Source organism: Homarus americanus, unplaced genomic scaffold (genome assembly GCF_018991925.1).
Source record: "Homarus americanus isolate GMGI-L3 unplaced genomic scaffold, GMGI_Hamer_2.0 scaffold43075, whole genome shotgun sequence".
Lineage (NCBI taxonomy): Eukaryota > Metazoa > Arthropoda > Malacostraca > Decapoda > Nephropidae > Homarus > Homarus americanus.
Genome location: NW_024756438.1, coordinates 1,059,228 through 1,081,051, shown reverse-complemented (window position 1 = coordinate 1,081,051; position 21,824 = coordinate 1,059,228). Strand labels below are relative to the sequence as shown.

Below are 21,824 nucleotides of genomic sequence, written 5' to 3'. Positions count from 1 at the left end.
ATCCAGAAATAATTAAAATATACGGAAGATTGATACTTCATGAACTGCCATCGTCTGAGTTTCCACACTGGGCGGGATAGTGCACTCCGAATTTCGAACTTGCTGAAAAGTTTATATCAAGCTTTTCAACACATTATAAAACCTATCCGTCAACAAAACGATAAAGTATAAACGTGTGGTGTTATGTTGTGTCTGTAATGCGTGAATCATAGTAATAATTAGATTATTAAGACACAGGCGCTCCTTGTTCTTGTCCGTCGCCGCCACATTGCCCAGATAGCAACTTGATGCAAGGAGTTTAGAATCTGTACGTCACCGCGTTTTATCAATTTTAAGGCTTTGGTTAGAATCGCCATATCATATCCTACACTTAAATGTTTAAATAAGCGTGAAGGCAAATATGTCTCATTGAAATTTGTTAAAAAAACTGAGGTAATCACAAAACGTTGATGTTGACTCTTGCTACCATCGTTGCACACACTCACCGCACTGATGCTTCTCTCAGACTGATGCTTCATGATGGCTGTGTAAGGTAATGAAACTTTGTGACATTCCCGGCATTGTTCACTCTCAAGACCCTAGTGTTGCAATATATGTTTAAAAATAATGCCATTACAGTACTAAACATACAGCATTATATTTTTAACAAACTATATTTTTTCTTTGGGAATTAATATTTGAGCACACTCGAATTTTCAATTCTTACCATAGCTCCAATTGTCTCGTTATCCCTTGAACAACGTAATTATTCCAGGAAAAATATATCATTGGTTTAAGATGATTATCTCATTATATTGGTACTTATTTTGTAATTGTAGTTTTTAATTTTATTCTCATCACATTTTGCCCTATACTAGCCCTTGGGAGGGGAGGGGCCTCATATTATCTTGGCATGATGCTGATAATGCATGTGAAAATTTGAACAACTGAGCTAATGTTATTTTTAGTCTCCAAGCCAGCATAAAACAGCACCTTAGTAGATCAAGAACCCTTTGAAGAAACTAAATTTTCTTGAACATTTTCTGTTTCCCCAAGTGTTTCTAATACAGGGATATTTCTTTATATTGAATTAAAAGTTTTTGGGTCTTAAATATATATACCTAAACTGATTCACTTTGTATATTGTCTCTCAGCCCCAGTAAACAATTTTGCAAAAACTATTTAATCAATCTGTTCTTTTGCCTTGATTCATATCCTATTGTGTAGGTATGCAGGATCACACACTTGTTATATGATCATTGTATGTTTATACCTGTATTCTATATGAAATCAGTACTAAAGAAGCAATTTATTATGTTATAGAATATCTTACAGCAACAAATATTATTTTCACTGTCTTGTAATTTACAAATGAAGATCCTATTAAGGACTACAAGATGTTTACATGTTACCATATTGTTTTTCACTGCTGATAAGGACCACAGGAATGTATTTTGACATATTTACAAGGTTGTTAACCACAAGAGGAGTATGTTTATATACAGTATTTGGAAAATCAGGCAAATATAGGTGGGGTTAGTATATAAGAAGTGGAATATTTATAAGCAGGAAAGAGCATGTGAAATAGACGTACAGTACCGTACTGTATTGATAACTCGTGAGGAGAAAGCTGATGCCCGAGAGAGAAAGTGAATGATAGTGCTTTTGGTTGACAACTAGACAACAATAAATAGAATTAATACCATATCACATACATGTACTTCAGCAGTTTATAACAAGGAAAGGAATATATCAGATAGGTCATTTTATCTGAGCATCATGGCTCTTTGGCTCTTATTTATCACTACTGTAATAAGGATAAGAAGACACACTTAAAAATAAAATTTATTCACTATGTATCACTTTCACAAACAATAAATAAAATTACCTGATATTAGTTATGGTGTTTCTTTCGTTAATAACTGACCTAGAACCAGTATCTATAATTGTTCATCTTTGTGCCAAGGATAATCATCAATGTTAATAAAGAATCGTGAACTGGTCAGCTAAACCATTTATTTTTCAATTTACATTAACTAAATGAACCAAAACTACCCTACAATTATTAAGGTTAGGTTCATGTCAATCAATTTTCACTGATATATGGCTTTGCTGTACCAGTCCTGACTCTTTTTCCAATATCGACTATTTTGTTGTGCTAAGTGGCTTGTGTGTTGGATTATGCCTGAAAGAACACATCACATCACACAACAGATGGGTTTATTAGATATCTTTCCTTCACAAAATAAAAAAAGCTTCTCACTAACTGAACTAAGTCAATAATTGCTGACAATCAGTAGAGGTATGTTAAATATTTCCCCCTTGATATGAAACATTATTTCATATCAAAGAAAGCAATGGCTACGGTAAACTGCAAGGACAATACAGTATATTATATATGATTATACAATACTGTATTACTGTACCATCCACTTTCATAAAAATTATCCAATTATTTTCAATTCTACTGCAGAAAATAAGATTAAAATCCAAGAAATTAAAATAAAAAGGAAACCAAGTCCATATATTTGTGCAATGTCTTAAAATACTTCTTAATACTGAAGTACAGTATACAATGATTGTCTAAAATTCAGTTTTACATACCCAGACAACTAACAGTTAATACCTCTGGAACTATATTTCACCTCAGTAATGTAACATGCAGGAGGGACGACATCTGGACTAAACCTCCAGGATAACTCGCTATGGGTTATAATTATTTGTATGTTGGTTATACAGTATTTAAGTTCAGCTATTATGAGGGCTGTATGAGCACCTTTTCATCCATATCTAATAACTAAGTAAATCATATTTGTTTGCTATATTTCTGTTTAAATTTATCCCACAAAGGATATTCAAACTGTTTACTGAAAAACCCTGAAGGCATGTCAAAGCAACTTAGGTTAAATCTTACAAATGCCCAGTCAACTTTACCTCATCATAATAGTCATCTATTGTTCATTGAGAGGTTTGTCTTGGTACCAGACCAACCCTACCACACATATGACACAGAGATATCATGTAAGAACATGTATAGAAATAAGAAAACTTTGACTCATTTCTATTTACACATGGTTTGCACATAAGGACTTCATATCACATTTTAATATTCAAGAATATAGTTATTACTACTTGTTACCATAAGGCATAATGGATGGAATGTTTTAAAATCAATAACATGTACAGTTTGTTGCATAATAATTGCAGTGAAATTGATTATACTGCATGTAAGGCATTTCAAGCATTAACATATTTGCAATAAACATAAGAATACATAGTGAGTTATCACAACAACAGGTACAACACTATGTTTACTTGTGAAAATCTTGGATATAGTCTAGCAGAGCATCAGTGTGGGGATCAGGCACCACCGCCAGCCAAGCCAACACTGATAATGACCTCGCGACACAGATCCATCGCCACCAATCCATCAAATCTGTTACCTGATATTAAATAAACAAATCAGACTTCCATATATCAAAAGCTTGTAAGATGTACGGTAGATATTTTTCAAGATGATTAAAACATAAAAGTACTGTACAGTATAATCGAACTATGAAACTAATCAAATACAGTAATAATATTCTAAATTTTCTTTTAGGGATTTCATAAAATATAGTAAACAGTCACAAGAATAAATGCAGAAATGGTAAAGGTTAAAGAGTTTTAATCATCACATCATAACTCAATATCAAGGATTTGATGTTCTAATTTAAATAAAAAATGGGTTTTGGAATTGACTAGGTATCACCCAACCAAACACTAAAAGAAATGGAGGACTGATCTTGGAAATCTTGATGTTGATGACTGATTACCATTGTGATAGTTCTTCCTCAATCCATCTTTGACTGCGAGAGTTACAGACATACTGTATATACATACCTCTTTTGTTGAAAATCCTGAGCTTTGATAAATACTGAAGTTAATGAGAAGATTTTCCGTGCGTCTGGCCACCAGAGAAAGCACCAGAGAGGAGATGTAGAAGGCTGTCGTCCAAGGCACTTTGATACCATGACCAGAGAACACCCCAAGCCCAATGAGATCACTCCTGCAAATCATCTTTATCTTTACAAATTCATATTACTAAAAGATGTAACTTTATGTAACATTGTAAATTTGATGACATCTACAGCACTACAGTATATACACACCTATCACAGGCAGCCACTAGACATATAGTGGTGAGAAAAATGACTAGGGTGAAGAACACATGAGCCATGGTTGGAGGGTAGAGGCTGGGGATATTACTCGGGTCATCATCCAGCAAGAATATCTGAAATAAATTATTTTTAGAGTTGGTACAGTGGAGTCATGATAATTTGCTGGTGAGTTACAATTAAATTCATACTTTGAGTATCATATCCTTATGTTGTATTTGATGCACAAATGTGTAAAACTGATTCCTATTACACGAAGTTACAAACAGCAGCTGGGACTGTGGTGGAGAAGGTATACTGTAATAGGACTGTTTTTGTAGCTTTCATGTGACTCAACATAATTTACTTTTCAGATTATGAAATAAACTTATCACCACAATAAATAAACACTACAGTATATATATCATTATCATAAAACTTATGAAATTACAGTAACTCCAGATGGTGACACCTATCATAAACACACTAGTGAGGGAGGAGGAACACTGTCGCACCATGTGTGTGTGTGTGTGTGTGTGTGAAAGGTTAGTACTGTAGCATAAAATTATTGATACAGTATTAAATTAACATACAATCAACTTACCAAGAGACAATGTGAGTTATCCCTGCAAGAAGACCTTGGCATAATACTGAGAAGGTTCTGAAGCCTCCCTGGATAAAAATTGCATGAGAACTTCTGGTTGGAACTTGGCTAACATCATGAATATCTTCACTCTTCTTGTATACACCGGAAAATTCATTTCTGGCCACCACAAAGCCATCCAACTTCTCTTGATATATTGTGCTAATGTTATTATGTGCATCTGAAGTTGAAGCAGCTAATAACAGTCTTGGTGCAGATAAAACACAATCATTATCTTCTCTAGTAACCTCTATTATATCATCATCCATTTCTTTTAACTGGAGACTAATGTAGGATTTTTCATTTGAATTACTCGTCATTAAGATCTGGGATTCATTTTCTTTTTGGTCTTTTCTTTTTCTTCTTGGGCGTCTCTTCATCCAGGGGAGGAGCAGAGGCCTCAAAGGTTACGTGTTCACATTCATTCTTCACTGGTGTAGTAGCTGCCACTTTCAGAGATTTTGTTTCAAACTTATCATCAAGTTTCTGAGTTTTATCTTTGTCTTTGAGAGGTTGCATTATTGACTGATCTGTAAAATAATTATTTGTAATATTTTCTTTATCTGGTTTTGCCACTTTGCCACTACTAATATGATCTCTCTCTTTTTTAATATCAAGCTTAGACTCGAATCTTCTCTCTTATTGTGTTGTTTATCTTTATCTTTGGTCAGTCTTTTCTGAGGATCTTTGTACTTTGTGTTAGCTTCATTAATCAAGGCAGAGAGTCTAGTAGAGAGGGGGTCAGTGTCATCTTTGGTTTTTTTTGATGAATCTTTTGGGGATGATGCTTTAGACTGTTCCTGTTTAGAGTCATTCCTAGTATTGCGTGTCCTCTTCTCTGGAGATTCAATTTCTACAGCCAAGGAAGTTTCAAAGGATTCTTTCGACTTTACTTCCCATCGTCTACGGCGGCTGCCTCCATTACTTCTTGCCGAGGTTGCTCTTTGTGAATCCTGCATTGTTCTGAAATGCATAATTATTTGGTTTTAATTTACGGCTTCATACAATATCTTTAAATATACATAATATCCATGACATGTTATTCCAAAGGGTAAGCTCAGTACACGGGAGAAGGGTGTTATCCAGATACAACACCTTCCTCATGTACTAACATTAGTCAATAAATGAACAGAACATACACCCGCAAGGACAGTAAGCCGTTAAGTGGTGAACTGATAAATGAACAATTGACTCTTCATAGTTACTTACAACTATACTTCTCGCCGTGTCCATTATACTGGTCTTATATCGTTTCCTAAATGTGCAGCCTCCCACGAAGACTTCTCTTTCATATTTCTGCACATGTTTTCCAAGTGTCAGTTGCTATTTACTTTGCTATTAGACATTATGAGGCAACAAATTCTCAGCTCAATGTTAATATTTTTGTTGGTGGAATCCGGAGAGACACATTGATGACCGTTCGTGGATTCCATATGAACTGAAACAAAGGAATAAGGCATTAAGGATTTCTTCCTATTAATGATATTTCTGGTTAATACTATGTTAGGTCAAGGTTGTTTGGTTAAGGTTATGTTAGGTTAATATTTAATGAAGTTTTATCAACAAAATAAGCTCATAAACGAGCCAACATCCTCCTAGAGTTTGGAATCCTTGGATCTACCATAATATACAGTATATCATAATTAATATGAACAATTAACATTTACTGTTGATTTGTTATGGTGTTTATAGTATTTTCATGTATATTTGCATGAATTGCACAAGATCCTTAAGGTAAAATAAAAATATTCTTAGATGAATCAAATCTGAAGCCTCCAGCTCACGGACGACAGCTGTCTGTAAACAAAGACCTCCAGCACAGGAGGTGTTTACTGACTCAATGCTTTCATGTCACTTTTATGTACTTATCAACACTTATGTCATCACAGAATCTTAGGTATTTACCTTAAAACAGTTTTGGTATTGTTATTTATCATTTCACCACTTGTCATCTTAGTATGTTCGTCACTCACAGATGATCTTCTGGAAGAGGCTCACGCCTGTGACTCAGCTCAGTAGCCTCTTCTCTACTCGGACGGTGGCTGTGTGTGGCGGATAATTATATACTTGTTGATTTTTCCAGTATTTATCTAATTTTGCTTCAAACTTTTCCGCCATCTCCACATTCACTACCCACTCAGGTAACCCATTCCAGTTGTTGACAACCCTACTCGTGAACGAGTGTCTTCTGAGATTTAGCCTCGTTCTTGTTTTGTAGATCTTCTTTGAGTTCCCCCGGGTAGTGTCAGCCTCCCTCATCTGGAACATTCCTGCTGTACATGCCTGGTCATATATGCCACACACTATGGTTTGTTTTTATAGGGGATTTATTGTTAAAACACTCATTTCAATGCATAATTTGCCAACCTGGTGGTGAAGCAAAAAATAACTGCAAGCCAAAATAATCACCGAGCTACATCTATTTTTAGAAGCTGTGGACCACTATGCAGTTGTGGCACATTCTTGGCCGAATGAAATAAGTTTGGTAATACTCAATGGGTAATTATATAGGACTAACCTGCGAGCGAAATTGATTGAAAACAATTATCAATTATAAACACGCCGGATTTTCTTTATTATATTGTAGTGGACACTGTTGTAGTTTGTGGAAATATGTTAAAAAATGGATACTTTAAAAATAAATGCGACTTAACATTTGTGGGTATGAAGAACAGACCTAACCAACCAAACCTACCTAACCTTACCTAACTTTCCCGGTATATTAAGCAGAAAGAACTTACTATGATATGGTGAAATTTGAGGCTTTTTCTGGACGTGAGATGATACGGCTGCATCGGCGGGTTCGTCCTATATATTAACCACTCAATGTAATGGTGGAGCAGACGGTTAGCTCCAGAAAAATTTATGAAATTAAACCAAAATTTCTGGAGATATTATTTCATGATACTTAACACATAAATGCACAAAACCTGACCTAACCAACCTAACTTAAGAAACCTACCTAACTGGACCCCCTGGCATATTAAGCAGAAATAACTTACATTGATATCTGGTACACTAATCTGCATTTCGTCATTGCTGTTTTCATTTTTAACATGACGACCATTTCATACACAGGATCACTTCCCAGCGACTATTATATCATTTGTTAAAGATATGATGAATCATCCTAACTTAACGTAATATAACAACCTAACCTAATCCTAGTGTAAGTTAGCTTGGTTCTTCTTATCTCCAGTTAATCATATACAGAACAGTAATGTAGCAATCACTGTGAGTGCTCCTCTATATGAACAGTTACGAGGAAGCGTTCCTGTGTATGAAACTGTCATGAAACCAAAGAAATTGAATTGAAACAGTTTATTTAGCCAGAAAAATACAGATACAGAGTGAATAATAATAACAATATTAACATGGCTGAGCCAGTTGAGAACCTGAGCTCTCTTTAAGGCACCTGATATATACTGTACTATACTGTACAGTAGTACATTTATCTCAAGGAAGTATTATGTAACATTTAGTATCATCTGGAATAGTACAATAGCATGGTGGTAATAAGAACATCTCATAATGTTACCACGGTTATCACTTCAATATTTATTTATTTATTTTATTTATTTATTATTTTTATTTTATATATATATATATATATATATATATATATATATATATATATATATATATATATATATATATATATATATATATATATATATATATATATATATATATATATATATATATATATATATATATATTACATTGGAATTGAAAAACATAAGTATAATGGGGGAGCAGTACAACCTGGGTTGTACAGTAATAAGGTTGAACAAGAGGACAGAGCTGTCAGGATTATGTCTAGTTGGCAATTATGTTTATTGCAATGGTAATTACTTATTTATTTACATGATAATTTCCAATAAAACGGTTTTGATGGTACAATAAAAGCATGTACTGTAAATATAGTAAGTGTTACAAAAAATATTAATACTTTGACAATAGATATTTTTTAAGAGATGATTTAAAGGAAGGGTAAGAAATAAGTTGTCTTCTACAGAACAAATTTCTATAGTACAGTTAATTGTACAGGACTGTATTTATATATTTAACTATAATATAACATGGCAATAATTAATTCTGTTGTCAAATATCTGAGTTGTTTATTTCTTTATCTTTCAGCATCTGAAAATGAACTACAAGGTGAAGGGAATGGTCAGATTGGAACTTTTATTTCACTTTCGATTTATATGGTCATTTCTGAATAGCTAAGTAATCTTTTGACATTGTTAACTGAGTAAATAACAGATAAAGTGAGATTGTTAAATATTTGTACAGTACGGTGCCATTTTATAACACTTTACAGTATTATGATGGAAATTTGTAAAAGATTTGTTTGAAAGTTTATTATTTTTCAAAACCAAAATGCAAGATGAAAGAGAGACAGATCGAAGGCCAAAGACAGCAAGTAGAGTTTATCCTCCAAGACCAAAGAGACAGCGGTCATGTGCAGCAAGTCTTGTCACACAACAAGGGTGTGTGTCAGAGGGTGATGGCAGTTATGCAAGAGCCCCAACACCGTACAACATCAATCTTCCTCCCTGCAACTTGGGGATCAATATCACTAATGTTTCACAAGCCTTTATAGGGGACTGTTCCTCTTCACCACTGCAGCCTTCCATACAGTGCACCGATGTTGATACTCCAGTGTTTTTCACTTCTAAAGACTCCAAATATTTTGACCATCTTGATACAAAATTAAGAAATGCTGCAGCACAAACCCTACATAAAACCACCCGTGCTTCAACCCAGAATCCCAAAGTAATATCAGGTGCAGGAGATGGCGTTAAATCCCATGTTCCTCAGGATGTTCAGGGGTGTAAAAGAACTTCTATTTTAAAATCTCCCAAATCTCCCAAATCTCCAAATTTATCCAACTCCGGTAGAGACGGTTCCATTTCTAATGACACCAGAAAATCTAACTGCCAGGAGGGTAATGTAACCAGCTGTGTGCAACAGAATAAGGTGAAGTTCCCGAAACAAGTAGAAGATAATTTTCGAGCTGGCGAACTGAAACGACCTCAGCATCAAGTTGTTGGGTTTTTGGAGGATCACGCTGAGTTTGGGTCAGACTGGTTGGAGACCATGGAGTGGAGGGGGAAATATGCTCCCTCTGTACTTGAGTCAACGGTGGATGGAAGCATTGTAAAGGGAGCAAAAAGGTATATACTGTACTGTACTCTTCTGTATTTAAATTGAGCTTTGTTTATAGTCCTAAAATCCATTAAGTATATAGGAATGTGAACAGTATCGTGTACATGTACTACTAAGAATATTTTAAAGGTTAATAAAAAGTTTATAACAAGCAATTCCATGGGTATGTGGTAACAAATTTGATAACCCAAACAATAAAATGCTGTACTGTATATAATACGACCCTGATGATGTGTCCCCTGATGCTTCAGATCTTATCGCTCTCGTCTCTGTCCCAACGACGTGGACTTCTTCATCAACACAACAATTGAGAATGGAAGTGACCAAGACCCTCTTATCTCTTTAGGTATGTGCACTAGGAGAAGTAACTGGTATGTCCTTGTAACATTAATCTCTCAGTTTGCTGGAATCTTAGATGACTTTTTTAATGGCTGACTTTGGCTTCGGCTTTGTGACTTTCCAATGGTTTCAGTTTTGGCTCCATCTCTGGGTAATATAACATAGAAATTAAACACCCTTGGAGAAGTTGATTGTACTGTACTGGAGTTACTGAACCATACTTGATGTGGGAATGGAAGTCCTTTATCCTGGATTAGGAACTCTATAGTGCCACCAAATAAGCTGTGGCTATCATTGCAGTATGTCTGTAGCTGTGTATTTTAATGCTTATTTATATAAAAAAATTAATTATGATTAATAGAAGATCAATGATTTGCTTAATGGACTTACAAAAAAATTAATTTAAAGATTAGTATATGTTTTAATGCAAATTCTGTATGATTCAAATGTAACAGTTGGGATGTATTTGACAGACTTTTGTCCATATCTTTAGATGAATTGGGGCTGAAGACTGAACAACATAAATACAAATGTTCCCTTTGTGAAATGGTGAGCCGAAGTCGCAGTGATGTGGAGCTCCATATTGCATCTTGGGATGACCATTCAGAAGCTGTTGTTGTGGTGCTATTGGGTAACCAGGCACGAGGAAGAAGCTGTCCTATTTGTAATATCAGGCTTCAGCGAACTCATTTGTTTAAGGTCAGTAAAATTCCAACATTTAAGTGTTTTATGTTTATGTATTACAGGTATTATTTCATTTACTTTTGTGGCTTTAATTGAGTATTTTTATGTCCAAATGTCTGGACTGTGTGAATCACATATTTACTAACTGGATCTATAGTTTGAAACCCCAGGTAATTAATCATTATCTGGTGGGACTAATACATTCATTATTTATATCTTCCCATTCCAAGAAGTCACCCCTTAAGGTCGGAGACTGATGAGTAGTAGCGCTTAAGGCTCAGCCATAAGTTATCATTGCGAAATGTTAAGCCCTTTAGCAAGGGGATCACCTGGATAACTGAATATTCTGCTTTTGGCTCTTCCTTGAAAGGCTGCCTAATTGGTGAAAATTAGCCATCTCTGATTAATTATACATTGTATTCATTCTTTTTGAAAGATGGGACATGGAAAGAAAAGTTTTTATTTCTGAGGAGAGTAGAATGGTGATTGTTAGGTAGTCCTGAGAATAAAGATAGAGTGATTCTCAGTCTGTGTCAGATGGGGCTACTAGTTAGTCTCAGTTTGTATAGAATCTGAGGAGGATTTCTGGTTGTCCTTTGGGAAGTTCAATAGTGATAACACATGGAAAAGATACAGGCTGTTTGTAACTCCTCCTAAGGAACCATTTTATCCTTTTAGATTTATTCATAACTTATTCAAAATTATCTCTGGCTTAGAGTTGGAAAATGTATAGTGCTGCTTTGTAAATTAGGGTCTACTTTTATAATGTAATGCTGTAAATTTAGTGATTCCTTGCATGTGAAACTGAATAAGAATTTTTACATTTTCAGCACATACGTAACGCTCACAGGTCCTTCTTTCCCCTGCACTGTGGATACTGTGTGTTTCTCGGCCAGGACTACAACCAACTTCGTCACCACATTCGAAATAAACACGGTACCTCAAACTACAACATCATCGACATTCCTCGCCTGCTGGCTGAAAACGACCAACCAGGTGTGACTGTTTACTGTGGTATAATATTTTAAGGGGACTTGTAAAGCTATTTCTCAGAGTAAATTTAGTTCTTAAACCCTGTAATATCTGTGGTTCTGTGAAGGGAGGGAAGGATGGAAGGAAGAAGATAAAGCAGCTTAAGCTAAATGAATTTGAATTTTGTCTTGTATTTTCTTTTGGTTTTTGTTATTTTATTCTTATGAATTTTTATATATCTTTTTCTTCTTATTTGGCTTACTAATAGACATGATTCATGGACACAGAATAATAAGAATCCTCATATATAACCAGGTCTGGCCATGATACCCATGATAGATGATGAGGGAGGAAGTGGTGAGGATTATGATGAGGATGACAAACTTCAGACTGGCAGTATGATATGTCCAGTGTGTGGAAGAGGTCTCAAGGTCAGGATGATGATATGTTGTAACTTCTTTAACTTAAGTTTGTTTCTGTTCTATTGTATCACACACCATGTACTGTCACCCCATATAAGTGGATATACTGTAAATAGATGTGAATAAATTATATATACATTGTACAGTATATGAATGACTATACTGTACTCTGAATAAATGTGAATGAATATACATTAGTGTAAGAAAAGACAAACAGAATTAAGGGAATTTTATGCTATCACAAGTATTAAAAAAAATCAGTCTACTGTACCATTACTCACCAGACACTCGCTAACCTCAAGAAACACATTAGTCACCACAGCAGAGAAAAGCAACGCTGTGTTCTCTGCCCTTTTACCACATCTTTACCAGCCCAAATTAAGAGTCACTATCAGCGCAGACATCCCACAGAGATACCACAATCGCAAACTGTAAGTATATTTAACACTGTTTTACATAAAGAAAAACATATGAAACATAGTGAAGCTGCTGTCTATAGTTATTGGTCATTATCAGAGGTCTGGGTTATGGAGGTAATAAAGTTATTTTGTCTCGTGTTTCCCCAGTACACAGGCAGAACCATAGCACAGTAATTTAAGAATATTTATGGTGTATAGTACTTTTAATATTGTGTACATGTTGAAATTCTTGCTACAGGAAACAGGATTATGTTCTTAAAAATGAGACTAAACTTGGGTAATCAATGATGGGAGCAAAAGGTTGATTGAATTGATTGTTAGAATGGAGTGGTGCAGCTGACTCATTTGTTTTGTACACCTTCTTAACTTAATCGCCCAATTCCTATGATACAGTATATGTTATTGTGTAATCTGCCTTCTATCCCTCTTTGCTTAATAATGTTTCTTGGGCTCTTGAGTACAGGTCTTGCTGGAAAAGAATGGAAGTAATGCATTAGTGGAGGATGTGAAACCCTATTTAACATTGGTTACAGCCAAGTATGGAGTCCGCCAACCTAAAAAACAAGGAAAATGGGTAAGTTCTTCTAAAGGTTATTAATTCTTATTTAAAGGTCATGTTACCTGTTACCTGGAAAGTTCAGTTACCTGTTTTATTCACAAAAAGTTTAGTTTAGGAAAGTACTGTTCACCTAATGTGCTTCCCATGTGTGTAAGTGCACAAGCCGGTTACCAGATAATTGTAGCGTCTTTGTTTTGATCGACCAGGGATGTACTAGATCATACAGTATATTGTATTGTCATAAACATTATACTACAGTTTCCTATTATTAGTTTCTTTGATTTTATTTGTTGCAGAAGCGTCAGTACAGGTGTCCTCACTGTGACTACACCTGTAACTATAACTCCTCATACAACCGTCATCTACGACTCCATAAAGGTGACAAGCCGTTTAAATGTGGTTACTGTGACTTCCATGCTAGAGAGGTCTATGTTGTTCGTAACCATTGTTCAAAAGTTCATAAGGTAAAGTATTAGTTCAATGTATTTGAAGGTGTTTGCAGAGTATACTGTCCATCAATTTAAAAATATATAACAGTGATGATCAAAAACAACATTCATAACCTCCACAGCACTCACAGAAACACTCAGTCTTTATTGCTGCACTTTCCAACTGTGTCTCTTTCCTCAATTAGACTTTCTTTTTTGAAAGGGGAAGTCTGATTTTCCATCTGGGTTTGTGGTGGAGTGTGGAAAATAGCCATAAAATGTTATTGATGATAATGAAATGCCTTATATTTCAGGGTAAGGAAGCTGTTATCGAAAATGACAAGGACTTCAAGGCTCCTTATCGCTATTCATCAAGAAAAAATAAGAAGTGTGAGTGGATGAGCGGCAATGATGAAGGGGAAGAAGAACTCGGCTCCCTCACTACAAGTACTTGTTCTTTGTCTCTACAATCAAGAGTAAAATTAGACAAAAAATTTACTTTATCACAGGTGGAAGACTTCTCATCTAGAACGTCCAATGATTCAAGATTTAATAAAAAGATAAAGGAAAATGAATCCTCAGTTGGAATTAATGTACCACCAGCCTTAACAGGAACTGAAAACAGTGTTGGTATTAAAGCCAGAGAGAAACTTTCATTGTGTGAGGATCAAGACAAAAAACAGCGTAGGAATGAGATGTCAGGGAAACCCAGTCCTAGAAGTTCACCTAAGAAGAATTTGAAGCCTATAGGAGAGCTTCAGATGACATGCCCACCTCACAACATAACAGTAACTGCAGGAGGATCGTCATACCAAATAAGAAATGTACCAACAGCAAACCGAAATGAAAATGTCTTTATGAGCAATTTGGAGGAGATTCCTGAAACTCATATCCCCCCAAGAGTTAGTGATGAGGTTATGAAAGGAAAAACTGGTGAAACAATTAACTTTGGATCTTCACTAAATACATTTTGTTATGAAGAGCAGAGTGATCAGCAGCTACACAGAGGTGAAGCACAGATATTCAAACAAACACCTTTATTTCAAGGCAACTTACCTGTTAAACTTAAAACTTTTAAGCTCAGCCAAGAAACTCAGTTAGGAATTATGAAAACAAAGACTGTTTTAAGAGATAACAAAATACAAACTTGTGACAAGGAAGTAAGATTACAACCGGAGAGTAATATATTGACTTCTTATCACTGTAAGAGTGAAGACACACGCTGCAGTGTTAATCTCAGTGTATCTGAAATTAGTGATATAAGTGAGAAGACTGTTATTATTGATTTATTTGCTACAGATGGAGACAATTTGAGATTAGAGAAAATTACACATTGCTCAGTGTCTAATGAAGTAGAAGAGTCTGCACAGAAGTATTCTGATAGCAACAAACAAAATTCATCACATTCTATGACCACCAGTTGTATGTCTGCAGGGTTATTAAAAAGTGGTAGTGATGCGGTTAAGGCAGCCAAGTGTTCCAAGATAAAAAACATATCTGAGAAATCTTCAAAGGTTGATGAGTGTGGAAATCAAACAAATCATCATCAGACTGCATCACTGGTAACTGTCCCCACTGAGGGATTAGAGAATAATCTTTATACTCATATTGCCTTTCTCACAGACTCACGTGTACAGCGCCTCAGTAACCACATCTCTGCCACACCGGGAGTTATGACACGTGACCTTCTTGGTCTGGACTACAGCAATAATGATTATTTTTGTTCGGAAAAAGTTAGGCTCATGATGAAAGAGAAGAAAGGTGGGCGAGTAAAGTGCCGTGAATGTGGTACAACTACAACATATCGAGCATTTTATAAGCATGCAAAAAAGCATTTCAATATCAAGCCTTTTCAGTGTGGATACTGTTCATATAGGTCCATTGAAAAGAGTAAAATACGAGTTCATAATACTTTTTGTCATCCTAGCAGCCCGTGTATGATACTGAAGCTCTCACCAGAGAATGCTGCTGTTAATTTAAGTAACAAGAATGACAGCACAGTACCAGAAACTGAAGGTGAAAAGGACAATAGTTTTCAGTCTTTAGGCAGTGAATCTATTGGTTTAAGTACAGCTAGTAATTCACAGACTTCAATAACAAACACATCAACATTTTCAAGCAACAGTACCATGGAGAAACTGAGTTCATCTATAAAGAAGCCAAAGACACCCATATATAACCCAACCACTTCTGCTAGTAGTTCATCTGAGGTTATGGTCAGCTCACTGCAGAGGCAGTCACCCTTCCAGTGTCCAATTTGCCTCAAGATTTTGCAGAAGCATACCTCAACTATACGAAGACACCTCTACAGTCACTATGGATATAAACCTTACAAATGTGGTTACTGTAACTTCACTGGTATTGGGCAAAGTGAGGTAAGTTGTATAAATTATTTAGGTGTACTTCCATCTTGAGTTTACCGACTGACTAATTTTACCATGTATAGTACTGTATTGATGTTTATCGTTGTTTCATGAGTTGTTGAATGTTAAACATTGAGCACAATTGAAAGTTGCATAATGAAAGATTTACATTTGTTGAAGGAAAATAACATTCCCAATGGCCTCCTGTTTCCCATTGATGAAATTATTCTGTGTTTGTATTCACACTTCATTTATTACTAGTTATTTGCCAGGCACTTTTAATTGTAGTCAGAATGCTTTTAAAATATTTTTTTTGTTATCTACAGTATATTATATTTCTATAATCCTGTTACACAAAGAAAGGCAAATAATACAAACTGGGCTACACAATTTACATTAGTATTCTCACAGATACCTTCACTCTGTTCTCCATCATTGCCCATAGAAGTCAGTTTTTTTAGGAGTGCTTCCTTATTACTTGAGTACATTAGGCTTTAGGTGTAAAAACAAGGCAATACAAAAGCTTTGAAAGTGCAAATATTGTCAGGCTGAGGGTGAGGTACAAACCTTGTATCCCTTTTCAAATATTTTGTTGTTAGACACCTTGATGTGTTACTGTTTTCTTAATGAAATTGTTTAGAGTGTAATGAGTGTATTTTTTTCCATTAAAGAAAAAAAAGAGGCCTGTGTTCGAGCTTTATGTCCCATAAGTTTGACAGTATTCTTTGTTCCCATCAGGTACGAGCACATCACGTCACACACGGGTTTACTACTGTACCTAAAGTTGAGCCCTCGGGTATCCCCATACCACCGGGCCTCACTCCATATATCAGTGATTTACTGAGCCACCACCGGGTAGGAAGGCCTCCTCACAAGAAAAAAGGACAGCAGTGTCAGCAGAATTCAGCATTACATCTTAAAGAAGCCTCAAGTGGAGGACATGATCTTGTATGGACAGACTCTGAAGCTGTTTCCAAGGAAGACCTAACAACATTATATTTGACTCAGCAGGAAATAGTGTCTTGTAGTCAACAGGGTGGACTGGAGTCCCTTAGTGTAGAGACGTGCCCCATGCCACAATCTTTACAGTCTGAAGACTTAACTTCAGAAGCTGCCTATGCCGTGCAAGTTCTCGAGTCTGGCCAGGACTCCAGTTCTCCAGGTACTCTGCCGTCTCAGTTGGATCTTAGTGTTGTAGCAGATTCACATTCTGATTTGAATTCAGATTCAGTTTGTGTAGTGTATTTGGTTGAATGAAAATATAATTAAAATATAATGGTTTTGCAAGCTCTATACTAACTTACATCAAATTGGGTAAGAAAGGTTTATGTGCCAAAGAATGTGATCATATCTTTATCCCAATTTTTTGGAAAGATATACTGTGCAGTAATTTGTTAATATATTGTGATACCATCAATCCACATCTCCACTCATCTTTCAATGACATTCCTTGTACTGTACATCATTAGTACAGAACTATACTACGATATATGACAATTAAAAATACAGAGTAATTTCCTTATATGTAATTTTCCACATATTACATGATAGTAAATGAGAAAAAATTGGATTATCAGGCAACTGGCTGGGTGACTATGTTTGTGTGAGCGATGAGTCATTTATCTTCATGTGAGTGAGGAGTAAGTTATACTGTATGGAGATTGCAGATTAGTATCTTACTGAAAGGTTACAGTATTTGTAGACTTAATAACATCATGAATGTTTGGGAATAATGAAATAAGTAAGTAAACTGGTAGGTCATAAAACTAGGAGAGCGACTATTTGTGCCTGACCAGGGATAATTATCTAAACCTAACCAGGACTCATTGCTCTCACAAACAGTAAAACTAACTTCCATTATAAGTTCTAAACCACAGGACTAATGTTCAATATTTCACCAAGATTATGACGGAACAATAGTCTGTCACAGTCACCCATCACAGCCTACTGTATATCTATACACTACCTGGCAGAAGAGAATTAAGTAATTAACCAGCCTAACTTATGGAGTGACCCCAGAGCATTAATTTAAGCTGAATTTAATGAACATGATAAAAAAATAAGATCAGCTGACTTGGAGAATTATAACTTATTCCTCTCCATACTTCTTTGTCTTCACTTTCCCTCAGAAAAGGAAGAAACAAAATGCAGTAGAGGCAATCAACTTTTTATTCCTTCCAAATCTTCAAATACTGTCCACACTGATGTGAAGTGCCAAAATATATGTGCACACAAAAATCTATAATAAAACTTATTTCCTTAAATCCTGAAACTAGATAATTCATGTAAGTATTACAGTAAACATTTGTAAAACATCTTTAGCAGTTACAGTGAGGAATGTTGGCAAAAATCCTATCACAGTTTTGGTATAATATTTTAGCTGCTACAATGAGGAATGCCAACAAACCTGTAGCTACCATAACACATTTTCATACCAATCACAAGAGCACATACTGTACCTGTAAAATTAGTCCACATTGTTTTGTGTTGATTTTGCCATTATGACTGCACACATTTTATACATGGGTTTACCTATCTTTTATTTCCTAAAGTTATGGAATGTATGTGATACAAGTATTATGTACATTTTACTGCAATACCCACTATATGAAAATAAGGAATGATGTTAAGTGAATGTATCAATAGACAACTTTACGTATGGAATGATTAACTGTATACAGTACGTATATATTTATATATATTAGACAAGTTGAAGAATTATTTATACCAAGATTATCCTTAAAGAACTTAACAAATGGAATGATTATAAATGAAATATATCAGCTGACATGTTGAAAATCATCCTTCCATATGACCATATAAAATAATCCCAGCAAGATTTATTTCCATAATAGTAACAGTCCATGTACTGTACTAGAAAAATATTGCAAAGTAAAAAAGAATAAACCAGTCAAGGAATACTTATGAAATTAATCCCATTATTATGATCAATGAAAACTAGTGGTGGTTGATGCATTCATGTCAATATGGCATATAGTAGAGAGATAAGATCCTCATAAATTATTTAACTTCTTTGGGCCAACTCAACAAGCTGAATAACACTGGTATGCCACTAAACAGTAAGGTTATAAATTCTAATAACACCGGACCAGAGAATAACATGCGAGGTCAAGCTTAATTTGAGCCAGAAACTGTGTGCTGATTGATTGCCACCAAGAACCAATGTAACAATGAAAACAATCATTTTTTTACAGTAGCAGACTGGATGGTACAAGATGGGATTCATATGCACATTTGGTTATGCAGAATATATTTATGCTTTTTTTTTTAATATGGACAAAACAAAAGCAGTTGCCCATATACAGTATCCCAAAGCTTGAGGTGAACAACTGTTATGGTCCACCAACGTATTAAACAATCAAGTTTAAATAAAAACAACAAACATAAGAATAAAGCGAGTCACCCTGATGCTAACCAAAGAGCTTAATATCAGGTGTGGAAAAGCCAAGAAAAGTAATGCAAGAAGAATGTGCAAGTGGTGCTCAGAGTTACCCTCATCATGCTGTGGGGTTGGCCACGGTTTCAGCATTCCATTAGTGATGTGATTGTTGAAACATGAATTCTAAAAGGGCATCCCATGACAAACTTAAGATCGGTCTGAAGCACTACATTTCTCCAGCACACTTTCATAAGATGCTTCGGACATATCTGTAGCCTGGATACATTTACCAATGCCTTCTAGAGCCTGCTTGAGATAATTAAAGCTGGTAGAATAAAGCATCTTTGTCTTAATTTTGGCAGTGTCAGGGCACCAAGACATCAGGACCAATTTGTTCATTTTAGTATTTGATGTTCCCTGGAAAGTGTGCTCATACTCAAAATCATAAAGACCATAACGGCATTTATCTGGACCCAAGCTAGCAAGATAGTTTAGAAAGTCGTCATATTGAGCCTCTCTCTCACCAAACTTCTCCACATCAATTTCCTTGTCATCCTTTATGTAGAAAATGAGAAACCTATATTTCATCCCAGTTTTGATCTTGGCATAAGCCTGTTGGACCCCATCTGCTACGTTTACACCAGATGCCATTATAGCTTATCAAACACTGGAAAGAATTCAGAAGATTTATCGCACAGAATAACTTCCTTGTCTATCCAATGTGCAGGTCTCTATCTGTCGAGTCTTGATAATTGGAAAATCACTCGCTTTCCAGACGTAGTAAAGGTGGTTTTTCAAATTTGTGTCTTCACCTACTTGCTTTATGATCTTACAAGTCCTGTTAACTCGACTCTAGTCTACCATCACCATTTAGATCCTTAAAAAGAGAAAAGTTTTAAAAATTAGGAATAATTTTATACTTATACAGTACAGTAATTATTATTCAAGTGTTCCTCTTTCCTGTATAGTTGCACTTCAAACCTTTTCTCATTTACTGCAGGGTGGCCATAAATGTTAACTGAATTTTCTTATTTCATCAGAAGACCAAAGGATTACTTGCTGTTGGGCTTAAATTTAGCATCAAGTGTGCAGACAATTGATGATGTAACAGTTTGCTAATTTGTGTAAATGTTTATTATTATTTTCCATTGGATATATCGTGAAATGAGAATGTTTAATATAATGCATAAATAAGGGTGAATTATTCATAACATTTTCAATTAACCAATTTCTCCATGATTAACAGTTGTGGCCACCAATACAAACAGTAGCAATCGTATTCGGATAAGTTTAATAAAATTCTTACAATGAAGCATTGGCCACTCTACAAGTTTACCCCAATACTGTACAGCACTATGAATGACACCATAAATTTCAAAATCTCTTTAAAATGATAAGTCATTTAAATGGATTTCATAAAAATATATGAAGCTTAAAACAATGCTGCCTTTAGTATAACATAACTTTATTGAAAAAGGTGTGTACAGTACTGACACTTGTCTTGTGTTTCAAGCACGAACACGATTGATTAAAATCACTAATTATCAGCCACTTTGAAGTAATTTCCTTGAGCAATAACGTTCTTGAAATGTCAGTAATTATTAAAATAGAGTTACCGGTGGAAATGAGAAGTGTAGATGGTGTTGGTGACTCACAGTGTTTACGTCCTCACCCCAGGCAACACTCCTTCCTGCTGCCAGCACCTACCGGCCTAAACTGTCTTCTTCCATCATGACAAACGACTTAAACTGTAATTTCAAATAAATTCTATTTGGACAGGAAAGGAATAGAACATTTTATTTTGTATACAAATATTGAATAAAAAAAATATTGAAAGCCAAATAATGCCTTTTTCCGGTTAGTAAATCATCTACTAATTCCAGTTTATCCAATTTATGAAATATAGTATGCTAAAGATTTAAGAGACCAAAGTCTTCTACATCATATTACCAAAAAATATGGTTTATTCTATGATTCTCTGAAAAACTAGACCAATGAGGGTTTTGGAGTCAAAATTAATTTGCGATAACTTCAATATTACTTGAGCAATATTATGTTATTATAAGAACGCTATTTTTTCACAATACATTATGTACACAGATGCCTTAAGAGATCACAAACTAAATTAACATTAATGTGATTTTCATTATTATACAAATAGTTAAAGATTATTTCTGGCGCCAGCTTTTACGCTAAAGTTTTTATTTGATTCATTACGGCCCCAAGGCTGCGACACACCTACCAGTAGAAACAGTTAATATCCATGTTATATGTAATTCAATCAATGTTGTGTTATTAACATTTTCTG

General features: G+C 35.1%; 3 protein-coding genes across 5 annotated transcripts; 1 reads left to right on the top strand and 2 right to left on the bottom strand.

The window, feature by feature from the left end:
* Positions 1 to 1,811: 1,811 nt before the first annotated feature.
* On the bottom strand, positions 1,812 to 6,335 carry LOC121856824. Its single transcript, XM_042352553.1, is given in 6 exon segments — positions 1,812 to 3,422; positions 3,862 to 4,027; positions 4,131 to 4,252; positions 4,720 to 4,736; positions 4,739 to 5,721; positions 5,968 to 6,335. Coding segments are annotated over 5 exon segments (837 nt in total). The 5' UTR covers positions 5,139 to 5,721; positions 5,968 to 6,335; the 3' UTR covers positions 1,812 to 3,290.
* A 196-nt stretch (positions 6,336 to 6,531) lies between these two features.
* On the top strand, positions 6,532 to 18,358 carry LOC121856822. Of its 2 annotated transcripts, none has more exons than XM_042352548.1 (11): positions 6,532 to 6,655; positions 8,899 to 9,938; positions 10,182 to 10,276; positions 10,763 to 10,968; positions 11,784 to 11,949; positions 12,241 to 12,356; positions 12,632 to 12,778; positions 13,230 to 13,340; positions 13,622 to 13,789; positions 14,068 to 16,128; positions 16,855 to 18,358. In XM_042352548.1, exons 2-11 carry the CDS (start codon positions 9,142 to 9,144, stop codon positions 17,371 to 17,373), a joined length of 4,386 nt encoding a protein of 1,461 aa, XP_042208482.1. In that variant the 5' UTR covers positions 6,532 to 6,655; positions 8,899 to 9,141; the 3' UTR covers positions 17,374 to 18,358. The 2 variants fall into 2 exon arrangements, with proteins under 2 accessions (XP_042208482.1, XP_042208484.1); XM_042352550.1 differs by lacking the exon at positions 6,532 to 6,655 and adding an exon at positions 6,712 to 6,899.
* LOC121856823 (cofilin/actin-depolymerizing factor homolog) lies at positions 17,628 to 21,317 on the bottom strand. Of its 2 annotated transcripts, none has more exons than XM_042352552.1 (2): positions 21,172 to 21,317; positions 17,628 to 20,393 (listed from the first exon to the last, which is right to left on the bottom strand). In XM_042352552.1, exon 2 carries the CDS (start codon positions 20,165 to 20,167, stop codon positions 19,724 to 19,726), a length of 444 nt encoding a protein of 147 aa, XP_042208486.1. In that variant the 5' UTR covers positions 20,168 to 20,393; positions 21,172 to 21,317; the 3' UTR covers positions 17,628 to 19,723. The 2 variants fall into 2 exon arrangements, with proteins under 2 accessions (XP_042208486.1, XP_042208485.1); XM_042352551.1 differs by having other exon boundaries at positions 21,133 to 21,287.
* Between the last annotated feature and the right edge of the window lie 507 nt (positions 21,318 to 21,824).

Excerpts from the sequence above, each read along its gene's own strand:
- LOC121856822 (XM_042352548.1), top strand. The coding sequence starts at position 9,142 with ATGCAAGATGAAAGAGAGACAGATCGAAGGCCAAAGACAGCAAGTAGA. Across the intron at positions 11,950-12,240 it reads GGCTGAAAACGACCAACCAG|GTCTGGCCATGATACCCATG; the intron begins GTGTGACTGTTT and ends ATATATAACCAG. Across the intron at positions 13,341-13,621 it reads CTAAAAAACAAGGAAAATGG|AAGCGTCAGTACAGGTGTCC; the intron begins GTAAGTTCTTCT and ends TATTTGTTGCAG.
- LOC121856823 (XM_042352552.1), bottom strand. The coding sequence starts at position 20,167 with ATGGCATCTGGTGTAAACGTAGCAGATGGGGTCCAACAGGCTTATGCC.